Here is a 25,501-nt window from a genome sequence, read left to right on the forward strand (position 1 = left end):
AACTTGTTGAAGAAAGCATATGTTGCATCGAGAACAAACAATGGCCGTTGGGATGAACTGCTGCCAACGAACTAAAACGATGCAATACGAAAAATATTGATCGAATTCCTCAAACATTCGAAGGTTGCTTGCTTTTCATTGGTACAGTCACACACACACACACACACATACACACACACACACACACATATATATATATATATATACATATTGAATCGGTATACCTGCTTTTTCTGAGTTAGATGGATTGATAGGTCGATAGTCTAATATAAGAGTTCGAAACGAAAACTAGAAGGAAATGAACAGATTGATTAGGGTAACTGACTATATACATACGTAGCTAAATAGACAGAGGTAGTTATAGTATTAGAATATATATACTTACCGTCCCATGTGCCGGAAGGTGGTGGTGTACAAACTTCTGTATCTCTTCCATGTTTGGCGAAGGACAGAGCCAGGCAAAAAACATTAACGACCAGCAACACACAGCTGGATTTCATGATTTACTGAAATAATAAATAATCCATATATATATATATATATATATATATATATATATATATATATATATATATATAGTAAGTTATAAAATGCATATGGCGATTAAACTACACTGAATATTCCGCGTTTCATCCACTCCAGGATTCTTCAGGCTTATGCGCGAATTCTGTGGTTGTTTGTCGTTTTTATATGCGCATCTTCTATTGAAATTTTAGTTAGCCAATCAGCATTCTAGTATCCACCGCGCCCTTCCTATCAGCCAATGAGAATGCATTTATCAGACAAAGGCCTATTTGACCTCTGGTTGACCTGCTCCTTTGTGTGTGCTCTATTTAGCCTGGATATTTAGCTTCTTGATCTGTTTTAAATCTATGTTAGTGTTTTTTTATTAATGTTAGTTTATATATAAATATATATATATATATATGTATACACACATATATGCACATATATATATACATATATATACATACATATATGTGTGATCGTTTATGTATATTCATGTTTATTTAATTTATTTATTTGTTTATTTTCTATTGTTTTTGTTAGTTTTAAAACTATTTTGTATCGCTATCCTAGAGTAAATTTTATCTTGTGAACACAGTTGTTTGCTATTTCTCTTCTACAGTTTAATAGATATTGGGGTTCTTTAAAGTACAGGATAGAAAATTTTTCATGAAGGCATAATCTACATGGGTCGTCTAGGTCCCTACCGGTGGTAGCTTGTCATATGATTTTCCATTCGGCTACAGGCGAATGTCCGCTTTCCTTGAGTTCCCAGTATTTATTCGCTAGTGTTGTTTTTATACGGTGTTTTTTTATTGTTGAATGTACTTTTGTGGTCATAGTATCGGGTTTTGAAATCTAAGGAAGTCATACCTACGTAATATTTCTTGGTATTCGGGTTTTCTTTCGCAAATATTGTGGCCTGGTAAACTAAATTTTTGGTTAGACATTTATTTTGAAGTGGGCAAAGTGTGCGGTGTCTACAGTTGCATTTATCTTGTTCGTTGTTACTATTTTTATTTATAGTATGGTTGTTCTTGTCCGGAGTTGTTGTTTTATTATTATTATTATTATTATTATTATTATTATTATTATTATTATTATTATTATTATTATTATTTCCGCTTGTGTTAGTTTTATTTTTGTCATGGTGTCTACTTTTTTATTGTTTATTTTGTTGTTGTTTACATTGTTTTTATTTAATATTTTGTTATTATGTGTTTTAATTATCATCTCTAAATTTTCGCAACAACTGTACGATAACTTTAAGGTATTTTTATTGAAAATTTTGTGTAAGGGGTTGGTTGCGGGAAAGTGTTTTTCAATAAGATCTAGAAATTTCTTGCCAAGTTTTGTTTTTAACATTTAATTGTATGGGGCCCGTATACCAAATTATAGTTCTTTTTCTTCTGTTTTTAATTTTATTATAGTTATTGGTGTTTTGTTGCTTATATTTGATATCGATATTTTTGTATCTACTATTTTTAGGGCAGTTTCATGGATATTGGTTGACCTGTTAAATGCAGAATTCGCGCATAAGCCTGAAGAATCCTAGAGTGGATGAAACGCGGAATATTCAGTGTAGCTTAATCGCCATATACATTTTATAACTTACTAACTAGCTCTACCTACGTATTGAGCGCTTTTGAAGTAAATACTTAAAGTTTACGCATGAATCTATACTTTCGTATATTAATTTTATGTGTGTAAATTAAGTAGTTATACACACACATACACACACATACACTTGTGCCCGATATTATTCATACCCCTCGGATCTTTGAGATTTCTATAAGAATATTGCTCAAACCAGAAGGTAGACAATATTAAAGGGATTTCAAACAATAAATCAAGCATAAGCATTTAATTTAAACTTAACAAATAAATAAATTATGCAAGTTTGAAACATTATACAAAGAAAAACAATAATGGCACTAGTTCAAAATTATTCATACCTCTCTTACTAATAGTCAATAGCATGCCCTTTATTCTTAATAACTGCCTGTAACCGTTTTGGATATTTATCAACAAGGTTTTTACAAGCATACACACTGATTTTTGACCATTCTTCAATGCAGTAGTTCTCCAAATCCCTCAAATTTCTAGGTTTCCGCTTTTTAACCTCAGTTTTCAATATGTGCCAGAGGTTTTCGATAGGGTTCACGTCGGGACTCTGGCTACGCCATTCCAAAACATTAATTTGATTATCCTCAAACCATTTCTTGACTATTTTGGCAGTATGTTTTGGATCATTATCCTGTTGAAGGACCCAGTTTGGTCCTAAATGGAGCTTCTCCGCATCCTGTCTAATGTTTTTCTGGAGTATCTCCAAATATTGCTCCTTCTTCATGGTTCCATCTATCTTGACTAAACTACCTGGACCACTAGCCGAAAAGGAGCCCCAAAACATTAGGCTACCACCACCATGTTTCACCGTGTGTATGGTGTTCTTTGGGTTGTAAGCTTCTCCTTTCTTCCTCCAAACGTAAGAAGCATCCATATGGCCAAACAATTCAATTTTTGTTTCGTCAGTCCACAAAATACTTGAGAAAACGGACTCTGGAGAATTCACATGGGTTCTAGCAAACTTTAGACGTGCTGCAAGGTGTTTTCCGGTGTGCAATGGAGTCCTTCTTGGTCTTCTTCCTTTCAGACCATTTTCATGCAGAGTCCTTTGCAATGTTTGCCTTTATATTTTTATGCCAGAAGACTCCAGATTTTCTAAAATGTCCTTAGTAGTGGTGGTTGGATTTGCATTAACACTTCTTATAATATTCCTGGTGGCTCTAGCAGACAGTTTCCTTTTCCTTCCTCTACTAATCAAGTTGTTTGTTGTGTGGTGGCTCTGGAATATTTTGATGATGCTCTGTACTGTTGCTGTAGGGACCTCAAATTTCTTGGAAATTGACTTGTAACCTAAACCATCCTTATGTGAATTCACAATTTTAGTCCTAATATCATTACTAAGCTCTTTTTTCTTCCCCATTCTAATAATTTTTATTCTTTTATTGGTTTTCAGTTGATATCATTTTAATTTCTGAAAAATGCAAAAAACGAAATGAAATTAATCAAAGGTTGTATAAAAGCATTCAAAATAAGAATCAAACAGGAAACAAACAGTCAGAAACTCGTTTAATACTGAAAAAATAAGGGGGTATGCTTATTTTTGAACATTGCAGATTTTATAAATAGCTGTATATTTCTTTTATTACAAGTATCCCGAGATTTTAAAATGACGAAAATGATCAGAAGAGGTTTATTAAGAATATGTATCAATATGGACGTAAACAATAAATTCTTACAAAGTTACACCTAATAAACTCAATTTTCAAGGGGGGGTATGAATAATATCGGGCACAAGTGTATATATATATATATATATATATATATATATATATATATATATATATATATATACTATTCGCCCGCCCGCCATTGTCAGGACGTAAAATACGCTTAAACATGATATTTTGATTAATACAGATTTCGTATTTATCATTATATCATATTGGACCCAATATATAGTAATCTATATATCTATAAAAGTAAAATTGTGAGTGTGTGTGTACATTTCCCTACCAAATTATTCTATCAATTTACAGTGTACAGACTCGAAATTTGACATAAGAGGTATTGATATTTGGGGAAATCTCTTTAATCGATTTTCGGCCAGAATTTTGGCTGTTAAGGGGTCAAAGTTCAACAATGTAACCTTTGAAAACTCTACCAAACTCCTCCGCCAAAAGTACAGTGCCACTTTGATGTATGGGGCTACTATATGGGATATAATTGCAGTGATACTATATAGGGAGTTTTGCAACAAGATGCCCGTTTACATTACACTTGAACTTCTGCATGTCAGTACAGTCGGGAAGCAATAACTCCGAATGGAATTCCAAAGTCTAGCAGTTCTGGGAAACAAAATATTAGAGTTGAAGTCTTTCCGGCATCTGGGGATTTCCACTGTATAGGGGTGGGAATTTGTTGCTTTTCGAGTTTTTATGCTGGAAGTACAAAGGCTTGTAGTTCGTCGTAGCATCTACCATCAAAATACTTGTAAAAACGGCAGAGGGATGCAAAATTTCGTCGATGGGAGAGATTGAAGCCTGGCTGATAGTTTGAGATCTATTAGGTTGGCGAACCTTTTTAAAACCTTGTCCAGGAGTGAGAGACTGGTAGGAGATGCACCAGCCCATATTTGACAACAATATTCCATACATGGGCGAATTGTGGCCTTATAAACAAACACTTTTCTAGCACGGTAGAGAGAACCTAACTTACTCGCAGCAGCTATGGCAATGCCATCGATGTATCTGTTCCAACTCATGTTCCCTGTGAACGTTATTGGAGAAGTTTAAACAGAGTACTTCCAAGTAATTTAACATGAGCCATAGCTATTAGTGGTTGAGAATGTTTCTTGGCAGCATTGAATGTCATCATTTATTTTGTCCCCATTCAACTACTGACTGGAGATCTTTAACTATTGTTTCCACCATTGTCTTAAATATGTGCTCATTTGTTTTCCCCACGTACCTGTTATAGAGCGTAATGTAATCAGCAAATATACCCATCTCAAAGACAATTTTATCAGAGAGGTCTTTATGAAAATCAGGAATAATAAAGATTCAAGGATCGACCTTTGAGCTACACCCGTATTTATAGCATATCGTTTTGATATACGTCCATCGAAAGCCAACCTGAATTCTTCTCTTATTTAAAAAGGATTTAATTATGTTAAGTAATCGTCCAGTAATACGATATGATCTGATTTTCATGAGAAGACCATCGTGCCATACACTGTCAAAGGCCTTAGATATGTATAGGGATACTGCCCTAACCTCACTTGCTTTATCCAATGCATGGTATATACGTTCAGAAATTACAGTTATATTTGCAGTAGAACGGGCTTGTCTAACTCCATACTGTTGATCAGACAGAAGTTTAACAGCTGTGAAATGGTCGACTAGAGCTTGATTAATTAGGGACTCAAATACGTTGGTGAAGAGAGAGGACAGATGCGAATAAGGCGATAATTTATTTGGTCAGTTCTTTCGTCAGAATTCCTGTAAACTGATACAGAAGCAGTTTTTCAGCAAACTGGAAAGCAGGATTCGTTAAGGCATTTGTTGAAAAATTTTAGGAGGACTGGTGTAACTTTAGTGGAGTATTTTCTTAATAGTACAGCAAGATGAGATCAGGATGACATGATTTTGGGGTGTTTAAGTTTTTTTTATAGTATCATGTACTTAAGAAGCGGTGATTTTCAGATCATCTAGTTTCTGTCCACAGAGGAAAATCTGGATCGGAGTGGTTTCCTGGATCCAAAGTAAAGTTGCAGGCAAACCGACGGGCAAGCAGATAAGCCTTCTTGGTTGCCGTGCAAACAACTTCAAGATTGTTGGATAGTCGGATAAAACTGCGGTATACATGTTACCTTTGAGCAATGGCAGCATGGTAAGTAGACGTAAACCATTGGGGAGAGTGGAATTTGCTTTAGAACTTCCGTGTGGGAACATGAACTTCAGTACCACTTTGAAATATTCAGTGGTCTCATTTGCACACTGTTTTGCAGAAAAAGAAAAAATATTTCCAGATGGGGCATCTCTGATATGATCTCTTATGGCTTCCCAATTAGCCTTCTTATAGGACCTTGTCGTTTTGAGTCATTGATCCTCAGCTTTCGGTCGAGGGTTTAGGGTGATTTCTAATATTATCATCAGCATTCCCGAGTGGGTTATAGGTATTCGTTACGCAATCATCTGGAACTGTGGTCAGAAACAGATCTAGAAGTGAAGTTTGTTTATTTTGTCGATCTTGGAGACAGATCGGCAACACAACTATCTATGATAGGGAATGAGATATAGAGAAGCTATGTGTTATGCTACCAGCTGCGTCTGTGTAATTAGAAAAACGAAGCCAGTTACTGTGGTTGACATTAAAGTCACCAAATACATGACCTTGTGCACTTGTATTAACGGAGATTGCTGTATCTATGCTACCAGACTTGGTTGATTAGGGTACAGTCCTGTGTAAAGGGAGACCGGTAGTAAAAATATAAGTAGCTTACACTATCTTGTAGGTTAAATCTAAAGCACATGATGGTCTAGTCGTCTCATTCTAGGTTTGATTCTCTAGTCAAGGGGAGGGTGTTTCGAATATAGATTCCAAGTCTGTATATATGTATGTCAGAGTCCTTACAGCAAAGTGGGAGATAACCAGGCATGTTATAGTGGTTAGAGGAGATGGAGGAGTGTAGATTAGTTTCACTTAATGCCAAGATATCCGGAGAGTTTGTTAGGAGAAATGATTCAACATCATCTAAATTAGTTCTAAGCCAACGGATATTCGCGAATGCAAGCCTCAAGAGAGGAGGAGAAGTATTTTATTTGAGTTTATGCCTGGTTTTATCGTAATGTTTTTTATTGAACTGTCATTTTGTTGTTAGTTTGAAAATTAAACCTTAATACTACAAGTCACTGCATATATTTTATAAACTATTATCATTATCTTAACTCATTTGAACCCGTTTATCATACCTTAACATCAACCAAATACGATTTCCCACGTAACTCTGTCATCTAGAATACATATTCTATAATTCAATTCTTGTCACAGACTATTTGACCAAGATGGGCATTAAGACAGTTCCTTACTCTCCCTATATTTCAGACCTTGCTTCTTGTGACTTTTGGTTATTCCCTAAGCTCAAGGAAAACTTTAGAGACTGTCGTTATGAGACAATTGAGAAGATGAAATAGGGTCATTGACATGCTAACAAAATAGAACTTCAATGGGGCCTTGCAGAAGTTGTTGGAATGGTACAAGTGCATTGCAGCCGGAGGAGATTACTTCAAAGGTGACTAGAGTTCCATGTATGTACTATCAATAAAAATGCCTATACGAAAAAAAAGTCTGGAAACTTATTGAAAGCACCTTGAATGTTGATTTTTGAAGAGAAAAAACTCAGTATAATTAAACACACGATAAATTTTCTTTGATATTCAAAATATACCGTTATTTTAGATGTTTTAGAATTTTATTAGAAAAGGATTGATAATTTTTCAATCGGATTATTCGAACTACTTTTGTCATCTTGGATGTTATTCGTATAAAGTTTGGCCAATGTAACCTTTGACCTTATTTAGATGCATTTTGTGGAACATGGGAATCATTATGTCGAACTCGGGAATCTATACGAAAGGGGCCTTTATTTAATCCATAAGGGTAGCATGCTCTTGTTCTGTCAGCCATTTGTAATGACGGTCTCAGGATCACCTTCTGGCGTAACAGATATAAGTATAAGGTTCAATCAGTCCCAAGTGACTGTCTTCTGGAGGTTAAAGGTTCAATTCTCAGTATGGGTGATACTAAAAATACAATTTTATAATTTTATTATTTATCTAATAATTTTATCTACATATTTTGTTTAATAAAATTATATCTAATTCTTTGCATCTTTGGATCAACGTGGATCAAACGTATAAGATACAATTTATCAGGCACAAAAAGTTCGTTTGAATATCCTTTGTCATCATAAAAGCAAAAATTCAGAGAGACCTGATACATTCTTAGCTGGTTGTAGTCGACTCCATAGTTATCCGATACCACATACTGTACTTACATCAGAAATGTTATTAGACAACTAAATCATGGCAGAAAAATAGCGACAGTAAATGCATACTAACACATTTTTATGGACAGCGCCAGAAGGACTTGTTTTATCTGGACGGATATTCAATTTCTACGCACAAAACTATTATTTTTATGCAAAGGTTAAGATGATCATAGTTCAGAAACTGCTATATCTAACGAAGCAGTTGATAAACACAAAACGAATATCTACATTATAAAGTTATAAGATAACACTACGTGTGCGTGTATCTGTCTGTATGTGTGTGAACAACCCCCCCCCGCAATTTAAACCGAACTTGTGTCTAATTCACCCTCCCTGGCCCGCGGTAAACGGGGATTATCTAAAAAAGCAAAACAACAAAATCCAACAAAAAACACACAAGGAAACAAAAGTGTTATATATATACATACATACATATATATATATATATATGTGTGTGTGTGTGTGTGTGTGTGTGTGTGTGTGTGTGTGTGTGTGTGTGTGTGCGCGTGTGTAAGAGGGAATCAAAGAAAAATAGGAAAATTCTTTAAATGAAAATTTACCAGGATAATAAAAACTCAACATGTAAGAAAAAACTTGGATACAAAAGAAAAAAAAGAAGAAAAAATCGATAATACAAATATATATATATATATATATATATATATAGTGTTTTAAAAAATAATATATATATCATAGAGAGAGAAAGGGAGAGAGAGATTGTTTTTAAAATATATATATATAAATTAAAATTCACAATACAAAAATATATACTAATGCAGATAAATTTAATCATAAATTCAATAAGTAAATTACATCATAGGAGAAAGGTATATAAATGCTCTTTATACCCAGGTATTTTGAAGCCTATTATATACATTAGTATAATTGGGCAGCATTTTTCTCTTATGCATATTTTGTTGAGCAACAGGGATAATTCCTGTTTTTCTTGTAATCCATATTTTCCCTTTGGTGGGCCAATGTTCGAAAGTTCTGTTCGAGTGTAAAAAGAAATTTGCCGTAGTCGCGACTGTTTTCGACTTCCTTAAGTCGTCTTCAATCATTGAAGGAAGCTCTACTCATTTTCGTAAACGAGCCGACCACCAATCATGCTCAATATGAGGGAAAAGCCATGCTTAAGTGTTTTTAATGATTTTAAATGATTATAATCGACTTTTCAATAAATTCGATAAACGCAGTTTTTATTCATCAATCACCTGAAGACGACTCATAGAAGTCGATAATATCGCAACAATAACAGATTTCTTTTTACACTCGAACAGAACGTTTGAACATTTTCCCGCTAAAGGAAAAATATGGATTGCAAGAAAAACAAACAAGAATTATCCTCGCTGTGTGTGTGTGCGCGCGCGTGTGTGTTTGTGTATAATTTTTTATTTATCATTTTTACAGTACTATCTGGGAACGGCCGGCCATGGCGAACCGTAAAATACGCTTAAATATATTTTAATTCATGCAGATTTCATATTTATTATTATAGAGCCAATTCTCTATTTAATATTATATTGTACCTAATATATAGTACCGATTTCAAAAGTTTGAAACAAGTAAATTGGATGCCATTATACAGAAACCAAAGCATTTAGCTCCCCACCCGCGTCTAGGGATAGGTTAGAAATATTAAACGACTTGAAAAAATTGATTGAATAAAAGCAAAAAGCATGTGCAGAAAGAAGTGAAAATATGTCGGTAAGTTCAGATAAACATTTTGCATTTCCACTCGCTGACATATTCCTGGACACATTCATCCAATCAAAGATTTTAATCGCTATAGACCATCTTTGGTGTATGATAATTATTTCTTGTTAATTTAAGTGTCATGTGACCAATAGTTTAAGAGTTTATCGGTTTAATATTTACACAGAGACATACGCACACATGCATTTACTTTTTTATTTATATAGAAAATTAAAAGCGATTTCTTAAAAGGTTTCAATATTTACTCCAATAACGCTTAATTACGCTTATATATATATATATATATATATATATATATATATATATATATATATATATATATATATATATATGAGAGAGAGAGAGAGAGGGGGGGGTTGAAAAATAGAGAGATTATACTTCATGCAATTAATTGAATTGAATGACGAGGTTGATAAATACTAAACAAGTCTCAATCGCAAAAATTTAAAGAAAAAAATGCAAAAATATTTGTAAAAGAAACCATGTACTTACTCAGATTTGTGCCTGTACAAAACTTCCGTTAAAAAGAGTTACCTTCCTAATCTACTAGTTTGAACTCGAACTGATTTCTGTCCGTCCAAGGGGCAAAGGAGTTGTTTTGTTTTTTTATCAGTAATGTCTTCGGTGCATTTAACAAAAGATAACAAAATCATTTTCATTGAGACAACAACACGAATTGTAATTCGTCGACAATTTTGCGATAAATAAACGAATCGTTTGAACAACAATCAGTTTACGTTTCTGAATTTTTTAGATGAGAATTTATTATCCGTATTATGTGGATTTATTTGGACTACTGTTCTCATATTGAGAATTATTTTCACAAAACGTTTTGGTCGATATAACCTCTGTTCTTCTTCAGGTATATTTTTCGAACTCGGAAATCTTTCTGTTGAAATTGGGAATCTCCATGCGATTTTTAGCGGAACTCTTACTGTATTTTGTAAGTTACACTCTTCTGGGGGTTGAACGTTCGATCTTTAGTACGGACGACACTCGAAAACATTATTGCAGTTTGTTTAGCTTTTTATGCAGCCATGGATGACGGAACGAGAGCAAGCTACATCCGTTGATTAAATAAAGGTTTCCATTCAAAATTCCATGCCCATTCCCGAGTTCCCCCCATATATATATATATATATATATATATATATATATATATATATATGGGGTGGAACAATAAAATGTTGCCCTAGAAAAGGTGACATGATTCCGTTTGATGAAAACTGTTTTTTTGTTGTTGTTGCCTACTTTTTTGTTTTTGTTGTTTTTGTCTACTTGTTGACCAGTTGTGTATAAATCCCAAGAGCGATAGAAATCTTCTATCATGTCTAAAAGTGACACAAAGATCGGGGGTACGACGCTGTATAACTCATGCTCTCTCTCTCTAAACTGGCATGCTTCCTCCCCGACCTAAACCCGCTGGACTACTTCGTTTTATCATACGTCGAGAACATGTGCCCCATTTTTCGGACTATTTTACCATATTTGTCCAAAATTTTCTGTGTATGTGTATTCAGCAGTTTTGCATAGTGCTGAACTCTTAGGGACTTTGGGGGTTAAATGGGAGGGGGCAAATTATGGACTGTCATTTCTTTTTTACATGGTGCAGAACTCACATTTACATATGTTAAGGTCTAAAACTGCACCGTTTGTTCATTTTCACCAGGATTTGATGCCCCCTGGGATTTTGGGGTTAAAAGGGGGCGCAAATTCTGAACTTAGTAATTTTTGTACACTCACGGGGGACCATGCATGTTTCACTTGTGTTTATTAAAGACTAGCGGGTGTACCCGGCGTTGCCCGGGTGTTTGTAGGTGTGTGTGGTGTTAAATAAAAAAGAACCCGGGGGGTTAGGATCGAATCCGAAGCCCTGAGGCGAAGTTTGAAAATAAAATCGGCCAGCCAGAATGAGTTAGTGAAAGATGTTTGAATTCATTTAAGTAAGAACCAAATTGACAGGTGCGCGCCCGAAAGTCGTCTTGGAGCTTGATTATCACAATTAATTACTACGGGGCTTGTAATCAATTCTGGCTCTAAAATAGTCTTCAGGATATTTTTAAGGTAGAGTGCTTCCTGGGTCGTGTGTGTGATCGCGATAAATTCTGCTTCACGCGTAGAGAGAGATACAATCTGTTGCTTTTTAGATTTCCATGAAATAATAGGCCCATTTTCTGAGAGTCTGAAACAATATCCAGATACACTCTTGCGATCTTTGTCGTTTGCCCAGTCTGTATCCGAAAAACCTTCTAATTTTAGGGGATTTCTTGATTTTCTAAATACTAACTTCTGTTCTTTAGTTCCTTTTAAATAACGTAGAACTTGTTTAGCTCTGTTTAAATCCTTCATTGTCGGCCGTGATAATTTTTGTGACAGTTTTGTTACTGTATAGCATATGTCGGGCCTGGTTGCAGTCATTAAATATATAAGACTACCTATAATTTCGCGATATTGTGTGTCATTTATTATTTCAGATTCTGTGTGTATATTTTTATTAATATCATTTTCGACCGGTATAGATAGTTTCTTGCACTCTCCCATTCCAAATTTTAATAGTATTTTGTCGATGTATCTCGATTGAGTCATCGTAACAAGTCCTTTGCTTTGAGTAAATTCTATCTCCAGAAACCAGGATATTTTGCCAATATTGGTCATTTTGAATCTTTTACTTAATTTGTTCTTAACATCAGTTAACATTATGTCACAATTTGATGCTATTAAAATATCATCGACCCACAAAACCAAAATCAGTAGGTTATCGTCTTTGTGATGGGTATATAAACAGAGGTCTACAGCGCATTGTCTAAATTGTTGTTTAATAATATAATCATGAAATACTGTGTTCCAACACTGAGCACTCTGATTTAGACCATATAATGAGTTGTTAAGTCGCCACACGCTATTTTTATTTTTCATTATAAATCCCTCTGGAAGGGTAATATAAATTTCACAGTCTATTGGGGCATTCAAATAAGCATTTTTTACGTCCATTTGATGGATGTTTAGGTCATATTGTGATGCGACTTGCAGTAAAATTCTGAATGTCGTTAGGTTTGTGGTTGGTGAAAACGTAGAAAAATATTCTTTACCGTAAATCTGAGAGTACCCTTTAGCAACAAACCTTGCTTTGTACTGTTCTACGCCTGATGCTGCACTCTTTTTTGTAAAGACCCATTTGGTAGAAATAACATGTTTATCTCTTGGGGGAGGCAGTACCGTATAGGTATCATTTTCGGTTAAGGCATCTATTTCTCTTTTCATGGCAATTTTCCATTCATCACAATGTTCTGAATTAATTGCTTCGTTGAAGCTTTTTGGCGCATTTTCCATTGAATAGCAATAGTCGATTTGATAATCTTTTATATTGTCCACCAAAAAAAAATCGGGTTCTCTTCTATTTCTTTTGGGATATCTTTCGACTTTATCATCATCATCATCATCATCATCATGGACACTCTCGTCTCCGTCGTTTTCGTTTGTTTTAATTATTTGAGGTAATATAATTTCATCTTCATATGACGGGTTTTCGTCTGTAAAATTAAACGTGTCTGTGAATTTTACACACCATATTCTTTTTATTTTATTTTTTTCGGGAAAAATATTAAATTGGCTGGACTGTTTTTATCGTATCCAAAAAATATACCTCTGTCGGCTTTAATATTCAATTTACTCTTTTTCTCTATATATGCGAAGCAAGTTGAACCAAATATATGCATTCTGCTTATATTTATTTTTTTAGCGCAGAAAGATTCATATGGAGTTTTAGATAGTGTTTTGTTAAAGCACCTGTTGAGTATATAGACTGCCGCCATAAGTGCATACGTCCAGAGGTTTTTAGGGAGTTTAGATTCAATGAGTAGGCATTTTGCCATTTCAAAAAGTGTCCGCCACGCACGTTCAGCAGTCCCGTTTTGGTGTGGCGATCTAGGAGCTGATGTTTCATGCTGGATATGATGGTTAATTAGTAAAAGTTTAAAGTCTTTATTGGTGAATTCCGTACCGTTGTCAGAGCGAATACACTTGATTTCACCGTAGGGGACCATGTCGGCTAAATATTTTTAGTTGCTAGCAGGGTATCAGATTTTTTCTTTAAAAAGTAAACCATTATTAAACCTGAATGGTCATCTACGAAATTCAACACATATCTATAATACGGGACCGTTCAAGTCACAATGCACCATTGATAGGATTTTTTTTTTGGCCTTTTTGTCTTGTTTTGATAGTTTGTCATTGCGTACAGACGTCGCAGTTGAAGGTTTTTGATGTTTGTATTTGCATTCCATCAACTACAGTCGGCAACTTTTTGATATCAGGAATATTGCAGTGTCCAAGAATTTTATGCCACGTCTGTAGATCATGGCAGGCGGTTTTTGATGGGACTACGCTATTTAAATAATATAGTCTTCCATTTTCTTTAATGTCGAATACAGTTCCATTCGGGTATACCAGTTTTGATTTATTGGGGCTAAAGTTTATATTTGCACCTTGTTTTGTGGCAGCTTGTACAGAAAATATATTTTGTTTAAATTTTGGGATTAGAAGAGTGTATGAATATATTGTGTAGGAGACGGGGAGTCTCGTCGTGGGCGACGAAGCGTTTCACTGAAGAACCACGGCAACACACAGCGAACCAACAAACAATGACAGCCACGGCGCGAAGGTAACTAACAAAGCTCAGCTGACTGCACGAATAGAAACGGAACCCAACGGTCACTAACGGAACCCAACGGTCACTGTACTGATCGCCACGAACGTCAGAACCCGACTGCCTCGCACCTCCAATGGACCGATTTTTATTCCTCAAGATGGCCTAGCTAATTTGCATCCCCGCGAGATCTCGCGCGATCCTGCGAGATTCCGTCTCTAATAAAAGCAGGCAGGCGCCATCTAGAAACTCATTCTTCCGCTGCCCCGACCACAGGATCAGCCACCACCCCACACGCCAGGCACACACGGACCCTCTTGCGCCGAGGGCTACGGTTAGTCTCAGAATATAGAAACACAGTCTACCTTTATTGTTCTTTAGCGAGATTTTCGCATTGCCTCTTTTAAAACGATATCATTGACTCGACTCCCGTCAGCTAGTTCTACAAAATGATTTTATGGCTTAAAGTTGGGATCAAAATTGATAAAATCAGATTCCTTTGTAATCACATTTACCGTGGCCCCACAATCGACAAGAAAATTATTATTGTTTGTTGAAGCATCAAATGTACACGAAAATAAAAATGTATGTTCGCTCACAGATCTCTCTACATTTATAATGTAGTCGCCATTTTGAGTCCTGTATCTACATTGGAAACTCTTGTGATTTGGTCGTCCACAATTATAGCAAATAATTTTTGTACTTTTCTTAGGAAAAAACTTGCTTTTGGCAAAGTTGCGTTTTTTATTCCTGGCATGGGTATAATTCGATTTCGGTGTTTTTATGTGTGTATTTTTAAATTTCATGATATTTGTGGATTCGTTTTTTTCTGTGATCATTTTTTCAGTTTCTTCGTAACTTCGGAGTGCTACTTTGAATTGGCTAAAAGTCATGGGTTTTTCTTTCTGGGTTATCACGGTGGTAAATGGCTTGAACTCACTCGGTAATCCCTTAAGGACCATGGAAATTAACAGACTGTCACTTATAACTTCACCAGACATTTTTAAAGAATTTGCAGTTGTCTCGGCTCTTATAATATAATCAGTAATAGTTTCGGCTTCCATTCGTTTTAAAGAGGTTAGTTCAGTGTATAAGGAAATAATTTTGGGTTTTCCTTTCGATAAATAATGTTCTCTCAATATGTTTAATGCTTTGCAGCCGTCGTCCAGGGTTTCTCTCATTACCAGTGATAGACTTCGGTCATCTAAACAATTCCGCAAAGACAGTTGCGTTCTTTTCAATGAAGTCGGGGTCGTTTCTGTTTTCAGGTTGTGTTTGTAGTACTTTGTGTAGCTTTTGGATTCGTAGATATCCCAGAAATTTAACTTGCCACAATTCGAATTTTGATTTGGATCCATCGAAATAAAGATGCACGCTGGGCGCATAACCTCTAGAAGTGTAAGCCATTTTTAGTTTCAGAACAGTTTCCGATGGTTCGCTGTTACACACAAGTCCTGGGAGGTGACTTGTTTGTAGTAGACAGTTCAACGGAACAAAATATTCTTACCGTGTCGAGACGGAAAAGAACATGTGAAATTGCTCCAGAAAAGGTTTAATATTTATGAAGCAATTCTGGTTTCTGATTGGTTGGTAGCAGAACGTGAATTAATTTGATTCGTCAGTTCTTAGCAGCATCGTTTATAAATAGAATCGTCCGACTGTGTGGGATCATACCCCATTACTATGTCCATTGTGATGGGATGTCTCCTAGCGGCTTCGGCTGCATAGAGGCAGGGTAGTACCAGTCAAAGATTCGTCACTTGACACTCAGCCCAACAGGTGAGGGGCCGGGAACCGGCCCAGCACCTGTTGGACTGAGGTACACCGTCTGGGTAATACCTAGGATGTCCTCCCTTCTAGGCCTTGCCACCGGGCTTTCCGGTGGGGCAAGTTTATTGCTTGCTGCCTGAGGCGCCCCGACCGGGGAATGCCGACGGGGTTACTCAGGAAATTTTTAAAATTGCAGGAGTGCCCACTTTCCGGCCCTGTGCCACATAATGCTGAGGTGGGCAGCATTTAAATAACTACCCTATTACTATGTCCATTGTGATGGTAGTTCTCCTAGCGGCTTCGGCTGCATGGAGACAGGGTAGTACAAGTCAAGGATTCGTCACTTGACACTCAGCCCAACAGGTGAGGGGCCAGGAACCGGCCCAGCACCTGTTGGACTGAGGTACTCAGCCTGGGTAATACCTAGGAGGTCCACCCTCCTAGGCCTTGCCACCGGGCTTTCCGGTGGGGCAAGTTTATTGCTTGCTGCCTGAGGCGCCCCGACCGGGGAATGCAAACGGTGTTACTCAGGAAATTTTTAAAATTGCAGAAGTGCCCCTCCTTTAGGGGAGCCTGCGGGTATCCCACTTTCCAGGCTTTATGCCAAATAATGCTGATGTGGGCAGCATTTAAATAACTACCCCATTACTATGTCCATTGTGATGGGATGTGTCCTAGCGGCTTCGGCTGGATGGAGACAGGGTAGTACAAGTCAAGGATTCGTCACTTAACACTCAGCCCAACAGGTGAGGGGCCGGGAACCGGCCCAGCACCTGTTGGACTGAGGTACACCGCCTGGGTAATACCTAGGAGGTCCACCCTCCCAGGCCTTGCCACCGGGCTTTCCGGTGGGACAAGTTTATTGCTTGCTGCCTGAGGCGCTCCGACCGGGGAATGCAAACGGTGTTACTCAGGAAATTTTTAAAATTGCAGGAGTGCCCCTCCTTTAGGGGAGCCTGCGGGTATCCCACTTTCCAGGCCTTGTGCCAAATATTGCCGATGTGGGCGGCAATTAAATAACTACCCCATTAAAACACTGTTTTGATGGGATGTGTCTCCTTGCGGCTTCGGCTGCATGGAGACAGGGTAGTACCAGTCAAGGATTCGTCACTTGACACTCAGCCCAACAGGTGAGGGGCCGGGAACCGGCCCAGCACCTGTTGGACTGAGGTACACCGCCTGGGTAATACCTAGGAGGTCCACCCTCCCAGGCCTTGCCACCGGGCTTTCCGGTGGGGCAAGTTTATTGCTTGCTGCCTGAGGCGCTCCGGCCGGGGAATGCCGACGGGGTTACTCAGGCAATTTTTAAAATTGCAGGAGTGCCCCTCCTTTAGGGGAGCCTGCGGGTATCCCACTTTCCAGGCCTTGTGCTAAATAATGCTGATGTGGGCAGCATTTAAATAAATAAATAAATACCCCATTATAAGTCCAAAATATTGCAACACATACATTTTCGTTTTTATATATATATAGACTAGCGTGGGTACCCGGCGTTGCCCGGGTGTTTGGAGGTGTGTGTTGGTGGGGGGTAGATTAAATCAACCCTGTTAAAAAAACGTTGGCCGGTTGTTTGGAGGTATAAAAGAAAAAAATAGTTTCAGTATAAAGGTAGGCTTGAACCCCGAACGTTTGACGCGGAGGTGGAAACGAAATGAAAAAAAAACCTGCGACCTAACCATCTCGACCACGGGAACAGATAAATTGATAAGTGTGTTAAGTTGACGTTTATAAACCGAAATTAGCAGGTGCGACAACGTCAAGTTGTGGAAGCCAGTTTCTGTTTTCCCCGCTACGCGGCGATCAAACAATAACCCCCCCCCCAAAAAAAAAAACACTAACGTAAGGCAAACGAACGATGAAAACAGAAAAACGAACACGTGATAAATGGCTTAAATAAGCCTGTTTCGATATTAAAATTTAAAAAATCGGTGGGTACCCGGTTGTTTTTTGGTGTCGCTAAGAATAAGCGAAGTAGGAAAAAAAGCAGAAAAACGAACGTTACGTGAAAAATGGCTTAAATAACATTGGTTTAATATTTAAATTTAAAAAATCGAAAAAAAAACATCTCACACCACGATTCGAACCCAAAACGTTTAGATAATAAAGCAGTGCCTTAACCAACAGAGCTAACGTGACGTACATGAAATTTATTTGATTTTTCAACTATTTAAAGTAAATCAGGTCACGACGTCATCTGACGCTTGTGTAGAATCGGTTATTGTCACGAGAGGGCCGTTTTTGTTGACCCCCCTGTCGAAAATTGTCGATTTCGGATTGAAAATGTTAACATTTTTGGCCAATTTTTCGATATTTTTCGAGCAAATGATGGAGCTTAGATGTGATGCCGAGTTTGTAAATTTTCGTCGCGTCTGTCGAAAGTTTTTAGCAGACATCCAAACATACATACATACATACATTTTCGCTTATATATATATAGATAACATATTTTTAGGGTTCTCAATATATATATATATATATATATATATATATATATGGGGTGGAACAATAAAATGTTGCCCTAGAAAAGGTAACATGATTCCGTTTGATGAAAACTGTTTTTTTGTTGTTGTTGCCTACTTTTTTGTTTTTGTTGTTTTTGTCTACTTGTTGACCAGTTGTGTATAAATCCCAAGAGCGATAGGAATCTTCTATCATGTCTAAAAGTGATACAAAGATCGGAAATACGACGCTGTATAACTCATGCTCTCTCTCTCACTCTCTTTCTCTCACTCTCTCTCTCTCTCTTTCTCTCTCTCTCTCTCTCTCTCTGACTGGCATGCTTCCTCCCCGACCTAAACCCGCTGGACTACTTCGTTTTATCATACGTCGAGAACATCATGACCTCTCACACCACCAAAGCCAGCCTGATTGCCGCCATCCGCCAAATATTCGCCGAACACCCGTTGGCACTTGTGAAAAAGGTATGCTCCCAGTTCTGGACTGTGGAGAAATGCGTGACTTACCTGGATAGACCATGTGCGGGTCGGTCACCGAAAATAAATAAAAAGAAAGAAAAGAAACGGTCAAGACTCTTATTTATAGAGTAGTGATCATGTCTACCAACAACTCGGGGATGAATCAGACTGGGATGAAATCAAGCAGAGCCTGTATACAGCGTTTGGTACAGATCCATTTGTTGCGTGGCAACAGTTCACGAGCCGGACACTTCAACCCAAGGAAACAGTCGACGTGTACCTAGCCGACCTGCGAAAATTATCTGTACCGTTTGGTGGGGTCAACGATAAAATATTAAGCTGTGCTTTTTTGGTAGGCCTACCCGAGGAGGTCAGTAAACTGTTGCGGGCATCATCAAGAATCGATGAATTGTCAACTGATGAGTTATTGGCCCGAGCTCGAAACATCTGTAAGGAACAGGAACCAATTGCAGCAGCAGCAGCTCGTTTTCGACATGGAGGCAATGTGGACTCTCTTCCAGATAGTAATAAGCATGCCACCCCAGTGTGCTATAAATGTGGGGAGGCCAATCATTTTGCTAAAGAGTGCCGGAGTGATAGGAGAGGTGTATATCCACAATCAAAGAGACCAGTGCAATGCTATCGCTGCAATAAGTTTGGGCACATATCTCGCAATTGTTCGGGAAACGAAGTTGGGGGCAAGGTACTATCGCTACCCTTGCCCCCTGCCAACCAATAAACACAGGATTGCCTGTCATTAGCGTTAAACTTGATGATGTGCAGTGTTCAGCACTTATAGACACGGGGTGTTCGCGGTCTATAGTTAGTGCCCATTGCTGTCCGATGTGGCGGAGGAACCCAGTCGGCGTTATGACCATCAATGGCTTATCACGGGTATGTTGTGGTGAAGGGACAGTCACAATCTGTACTGAGAAGGGTGACACAGCTAAAGTTGACGTTCTGGTGATGCAGGAGAAACCCCTTGGCTACGACATGTTGCTTGGAATTGATGCAATACAAGCACTAGGAGGCGTTACAATCACAGCAGCTAGAGGTATCAGGCTTGGAGAAGGGAAAGACGTCTGTGCAGCCATGTCGATTGAAGAAAAGGACTTCTGTGCTACATTTGATGACAACGAAAGGGTGTGGACTGCAAAGTGGAAATGGGCCATGGGCCAGGAACCAGATCGGCTGTGCAACACGATTCCAGAGTATGCAGTTTCTACCAAGAATAGGGCCGCATATGAAGAAGAACTTCAGATGTGGATTGACAACGGTTGGTTAATACCATACACACAGGAACGTCTGGGACCACCCAAGGGATTAATTCCGCTCATGGCTGTTGAACAACCTACCAAAGAAAAAATTCGTCCCGTAATGGATTACCGAGAGTTGAATCGGCATGTTGATGCGTTTACCGGAAACGCAGATGTGTGTGCTGCTAAACTGAGAGAGTGGCGTCAAAAAGGGAGCAATGTAGCACTTCTGGATCTAAAGAGGGCCTACCTGCAGATACGTGTCCATGAGTCATTATGGCCGTTTCAGACAGTACTACTCAAGGGAAAACTATATTGTTTGACACGTTTGGGGTTTGGCCTAAACGTAGCACCCTTGATTATGACAACCATTATTAAAACTGTTTTGATGCAGGATGAGACCACAGCAAAAGCTGCTTCAGCCTACATAAATGACATCTATGTTAATGAGGACATAATGTCTGCGGATGCAGTTCGAATAAAACTGAAAGCGTTTGGGTTAATAAGCAAAGACCCTAAGCGCCTAAAGGATGGAGTGCCCGTGCTAGGTCTCGAGGTCTGGGAGGAGGGCAATACGTTGCGATGGAAACGAGGGAGCCCACTTCCAAAGTTACCCAATGTATTAACAAGACGTACTGTGTTTTCTATCTGTGGTAAATTGGTAGGACATCTACCTGTCTGTGGATGGCTCCGATCGGCAACAGGAGTGGTGAAAAGACTAGTGACTACAGTAACAAAAGGATGGGACGATGTTGCGGATGATGATTCTCTCCAACAAATGATGGCTGAAATGTTGTCCAGAGTGCATAGGAATGACCCTGCCCGGGGTGAGTGGCAAGTGTCTGGAAACGAACTAAATGCATGGGTTGACGCAAGTTCGTTGGCTACAGGTGTCGTGTTGGAGCAACTAGGCGTTGTTGTGGAAGATGCATGCTGACTTCGTCCAAAAAATGATGCCCAACATATAAATTTGGCAGAACTTGATGCCACGTTAAAAGGTCTTAATCTCGCATTGCAATGGCAGACTAATGTTGTGCATCTCCACACTGACTCATTGTGTGTTTACCATTGGTTAACCGACACCTTGACTGGAAAGGCTCGATTTAAGACTAGAGCTGCAAGTGAAATGCTAGTACGAAGGAGACTAGCAATAATTAAGCGTCTAGTTGACGAATACAGCTTGCAGGTAGACATTACGTTAGTCTCGTCGATGCAGAATTTGGCTGATAGCTTGACTCGAGTACCAAAGAGGTGGATCGATGCAATGAGGCAGGGATCCGATCTTCAACAACAACCATGCGCGACTGTAACGGATCAATTAACACCTGACCAGATCCGTATGATACACCAGCAGATTGGACATCCTGGAATTCAGAGGACTGCATATTTTGTCCGAAGAGTATGCCCTGCAACTACAAAAGCATCAGTGAAAGCAGCCATACGTTCGTGTGAAGAGTGTCAGAGAATTGATCCGGCACCATCCCAATGGCAAAAAGGAAAGCTCGAGGTGGAGGGCAACTGGCAGCGAGTAGGGATGGACATAACACATTATGGGGACAAACATTTTTTGACCATGACGGATTGTGGCCCGACGCGTTTCACAATATGGCGCCTGTTGACACGACAGGATGCAGCCAGCATTATACAACAGTTGAGAGCCGTCTTTTTTGAACGTGGTGCCCCGATTGAAATTCTGACTGATAATGCCGCCACATTTCGATGTCAAGAATTTCAGAAATTCGTGCACGAATGGGGGATTAAAATGCATTATCGGTGTGCATATTATCCCGAGGGTAATGGTATAGCAGAACGGTGTCACCGCACCATCAAAAGAATTGCAGCCAGGACGCAGTGCTCTATTCCAGAAGCTGTGTACTGGTATAATATAACACCCAAGGACAATGCAACACCAGCAACTGCACCAGCCAATGGGATTTACCAATATGAACAGCGTGTGAAAGGAGTTGATGCCATACCATCAGTGGTGAGTGTTGTCAATACACCATATCAGGTGGGAGAACTTGTTTGGATAAAACCCCCGAATGCTGGGTGCACTACGAAATTTTTCCGGGGAAAAATAGACGAAATCATAAGTCCTCAGACCATGTTGATTGGTGGCATACCACGTCACGTAAAAGATATCCGCCCTTGTTATACCTCTTCTGATTCTGAGGACGATGAGGAGGATCACACACCGTTCAGAGATGATCCTGATCACTTACTGCCCCTTCAGGTGAGCATAGAAACACCACCAACAGAACCAGACGAGGGAATGATGGGACATACTGATGACAATAGTGAGGAGAGCGATGGACACAAGGAAGTAATGCCTCATCGAAATACTCGACAGAGACGAATACTGCCCACCCCCCGTGATTGCGAAACCCCACGAGAAGGGATGATGGAGCATACCGAGGAGATGACGCCTCCGATTCTTCGGAGAAGTACCCGACAAAGACGGATACTGTCCCCCTGCCCTGATTGTGAGACACCGCCTATGGAACCACGAGACGGGATAATGGAACAGACTGATAGTAATGATGGTGGTAATGAAGAAAACAGCAATGAGGAAGTGCTGCCCCCAATTCTTCGAAGGAGTACCCGCCAACGACGATTGCCCGCATGTCCTGTTTGTGATCATGAGATCAGGGGGGAGTGTGGAGAAATGCGTGACTTACCTGGATAGACCACGTGCGGGTCGGTCACCGAAAATAAATAAAAAGAAAGAAAAGAAACGGTCAAGACTCTTATTTATAGAGTAGTGATCACGTGAGTTAGAAGAATATGCAAATAGAGGTGAACGATTTTGCGATATAAAAAGCCTGTGTTGTTAAGAGGAGGGGCAGACTGTTGACAGAAGTCAGTGCTGTCAGACGTGCTTTAGAGTTTTGTTATTATATGCTGTGTTCGATTGTTGGGAGAGAGAAAAGAGAAGAGGAGGAACCAAGAAGACATTCTGCAGATACTTGACTTTGTGTTGGTTTTATGGACCAGTATCGAGGCCGTGATCTAAGCTGAAGGCAGCTACATTGAATAGATGTCAGGTCTACTACATAATCAAGTTTGTTTTTTTTGAGTAAAAGTTTTAAAATAAAGCAGTAGTGTTGTTTTCTTTAAGGCGACACTTTTATCGTTACACTCTTTATTCGTGAAATATTCTGGTAGAAGAAAATGATGATTTACATTTAGTGTTAATACAATACTCTTCCGTAACAATGGACCTACACATATCAGATTATCTATGTAAGAGACGAAACGTTTATGTAAAACCTACATTTTGCATAGTATTTCGCCAACGCTGTTTAAGATCAACGACTCCAGGAAAACGGCATCTAACAACGGTTTTTGTGAATGTGCTAATAGTGCGATAAATCATGGGCAAAATTGAATAGTCATGAGATTATTATTTTTTTGTAATTGTATTTTCACCTCCAACAAAGCGCAGTGTCACTTTGGTGTAGGGAGCTACTATCTGGGACATAATTTGCAGGGGTACTATGTGGAAAGTTGAGCAGCAAGGTGTCTGTTTATATTACACTTGAACTTATAGGTGTCAGTACAGTCGAGGAAACAGGAACCCGGAAGGGAATTCCAAAGTCGAGCAGTCCTAGGGAATAAACTATTAGAGTAGAAGGCTTTCTTACATCTAGGAACTTCTGTGGATGGGTGGGATTTTGCTGCTTGTCGGGTCTGTCGGGGGTATTTACATCGAGGGGTTAGGGGGGCTCGTAGTTCGTCAGAACAACTATCAATAAAGTACTTGTAAAACAAGCAGAGGGATGCAACATTTCGTCGATGGAACAGCGGTTGAAGCCTAGCTGATAATGCGGGACCCATTAGGTTGGCGACTCTTGTTTAAGAGAAAGAGACTTGTAGCAGATGGATCAGCCGCAATGTGCAACAATACTCCATACATGGACGAATGATGGCCTTGTAAATGTACAAGATACTCTCAGGCGCAAGTAGCTTTCTAGTAACAGCAGCTTTAGCAATGCTCTCTTCTTTTCAGCAGCTTGGCAATGCTCTCAATGTATCTGTTCCAACTCATGTTCCCCTTAAACGTTAACCCGAGGAGTTTGAACGAACTAATTTCAAGTAATGTATCATTAGTCATGGCTATTAATGGTTGAGAAAGTTTCTTATAGTTATTAAGGGCTATGAGCTTAGTCGTAGCAGCATTGAATGTGACCATCCATTTTTGACCCATTCCACTACAGATTGGAAGTCTTTCTCTAGTGTTTCTGCCATTGCCTTGGATATATGTTCATTCGCTTTTCACTCATGTCTGTTATAGAGCGTTGTGTTGTCAGCAAATATGCCCATCTCAGAGACTATTTTATCAAGTAGGTCATTTATGAATACTAGGAATGATAAAGGCCCAAGGATCTCTCCTGAGTTAGAGCCACATTTATATCATATTGTTTTGACGTACGACTATGGATAACAACTTGGATTCTTCTCTTACTTAAAAAGATTTAATTATGTTAAGTATTCGTTCAGTAATACAATAAGATCTGATTTTCATGAGAAGACTATCGTACCATACACTGTCAAAGCCACTGCCTTAGAGTCTGCTGCTTTATCCAGTGCATTGTACATACTTCAGAGATTACAATTAGAATATCTGCAGTAGAACGGTCTTGTCTAAACCCATACTGTTAGTTGGACAGGTTTAGCAGCTGTGAGGTGGTGGACTAGACCTTGATGGACTCAAATATTTTGGCAAAAAGAGGGAGAAGGCCATAATTTAATAAGTCAGGTTCCTCACCAGAATCTTGTAAACTGGTACCACAGAAACAGTTTTCCAGCTGTTGGGAAAACAGATTTTATGATAGCATTTGTTGCAAAGTTTGGAGAGAACTGGAGCAACCTTGGCGAAGCATTTTTTAATAGTACAGCTGGGATAGGTCAAGTCCACACACTTTTGAGGTGTCTAGGTTTTTTATTATATTATGAAGTTGAGAAGGTGTGGTTTTTAGGTAATCTAGCGTGGTTTCTGTCCTCAGAGGAAAATCTGGAAGGGAGTAGTTTACTGGGTCCAAAGTAGAGTTGCAGGCAAACCGACGGGCAAGCAGCT

At 38.8% G+C, this 25,501-nt stretch overlaps 1 protein-coding gene across 1 annotated transcript in view; it reads right to left on the bottom strand.

Annotated features, from left to right (window-relative positions):
* The window catches only part of LOC145241636 (uncharacterized), a 65,674-nt gene extending 55,160 nt beyond the window's left edge, over positions 1-10,514 (bottom strand). The window contains exons 1-2 of the mRNA XM_080104720.1: positions 10,331-10,514; positions 386-506 (exon numbers count right to left, since the gene is read on the bottom strand). Coding sequence (XP_079960846.1) covers positions 386-500 — 115 coding nt within the window. The 5' untranslated portion in view covers positions 501-506; positions 10,331-10,514. The remainder of the gene's footprint in view (positions 1-385; positions 507-10,330) is intronic.
* Positions 10,515-25,501: the final 14,987 nt, after the last annotated feature.

This window comes from Euprymna scolopes, chromosome 2, assembly GCF_053919585.1.
Source record: "Euprymna scolopes isolate OS-2025 chromosome 2, ASM5391958v1, whole genome shotgun sequence".
Lineage (NCBI taxonomy): Eukaryota > Metazoa > Mollusca > Cephalopoda > Sepiida > Sepiolidae > Euprymna > Euprymna scolopes.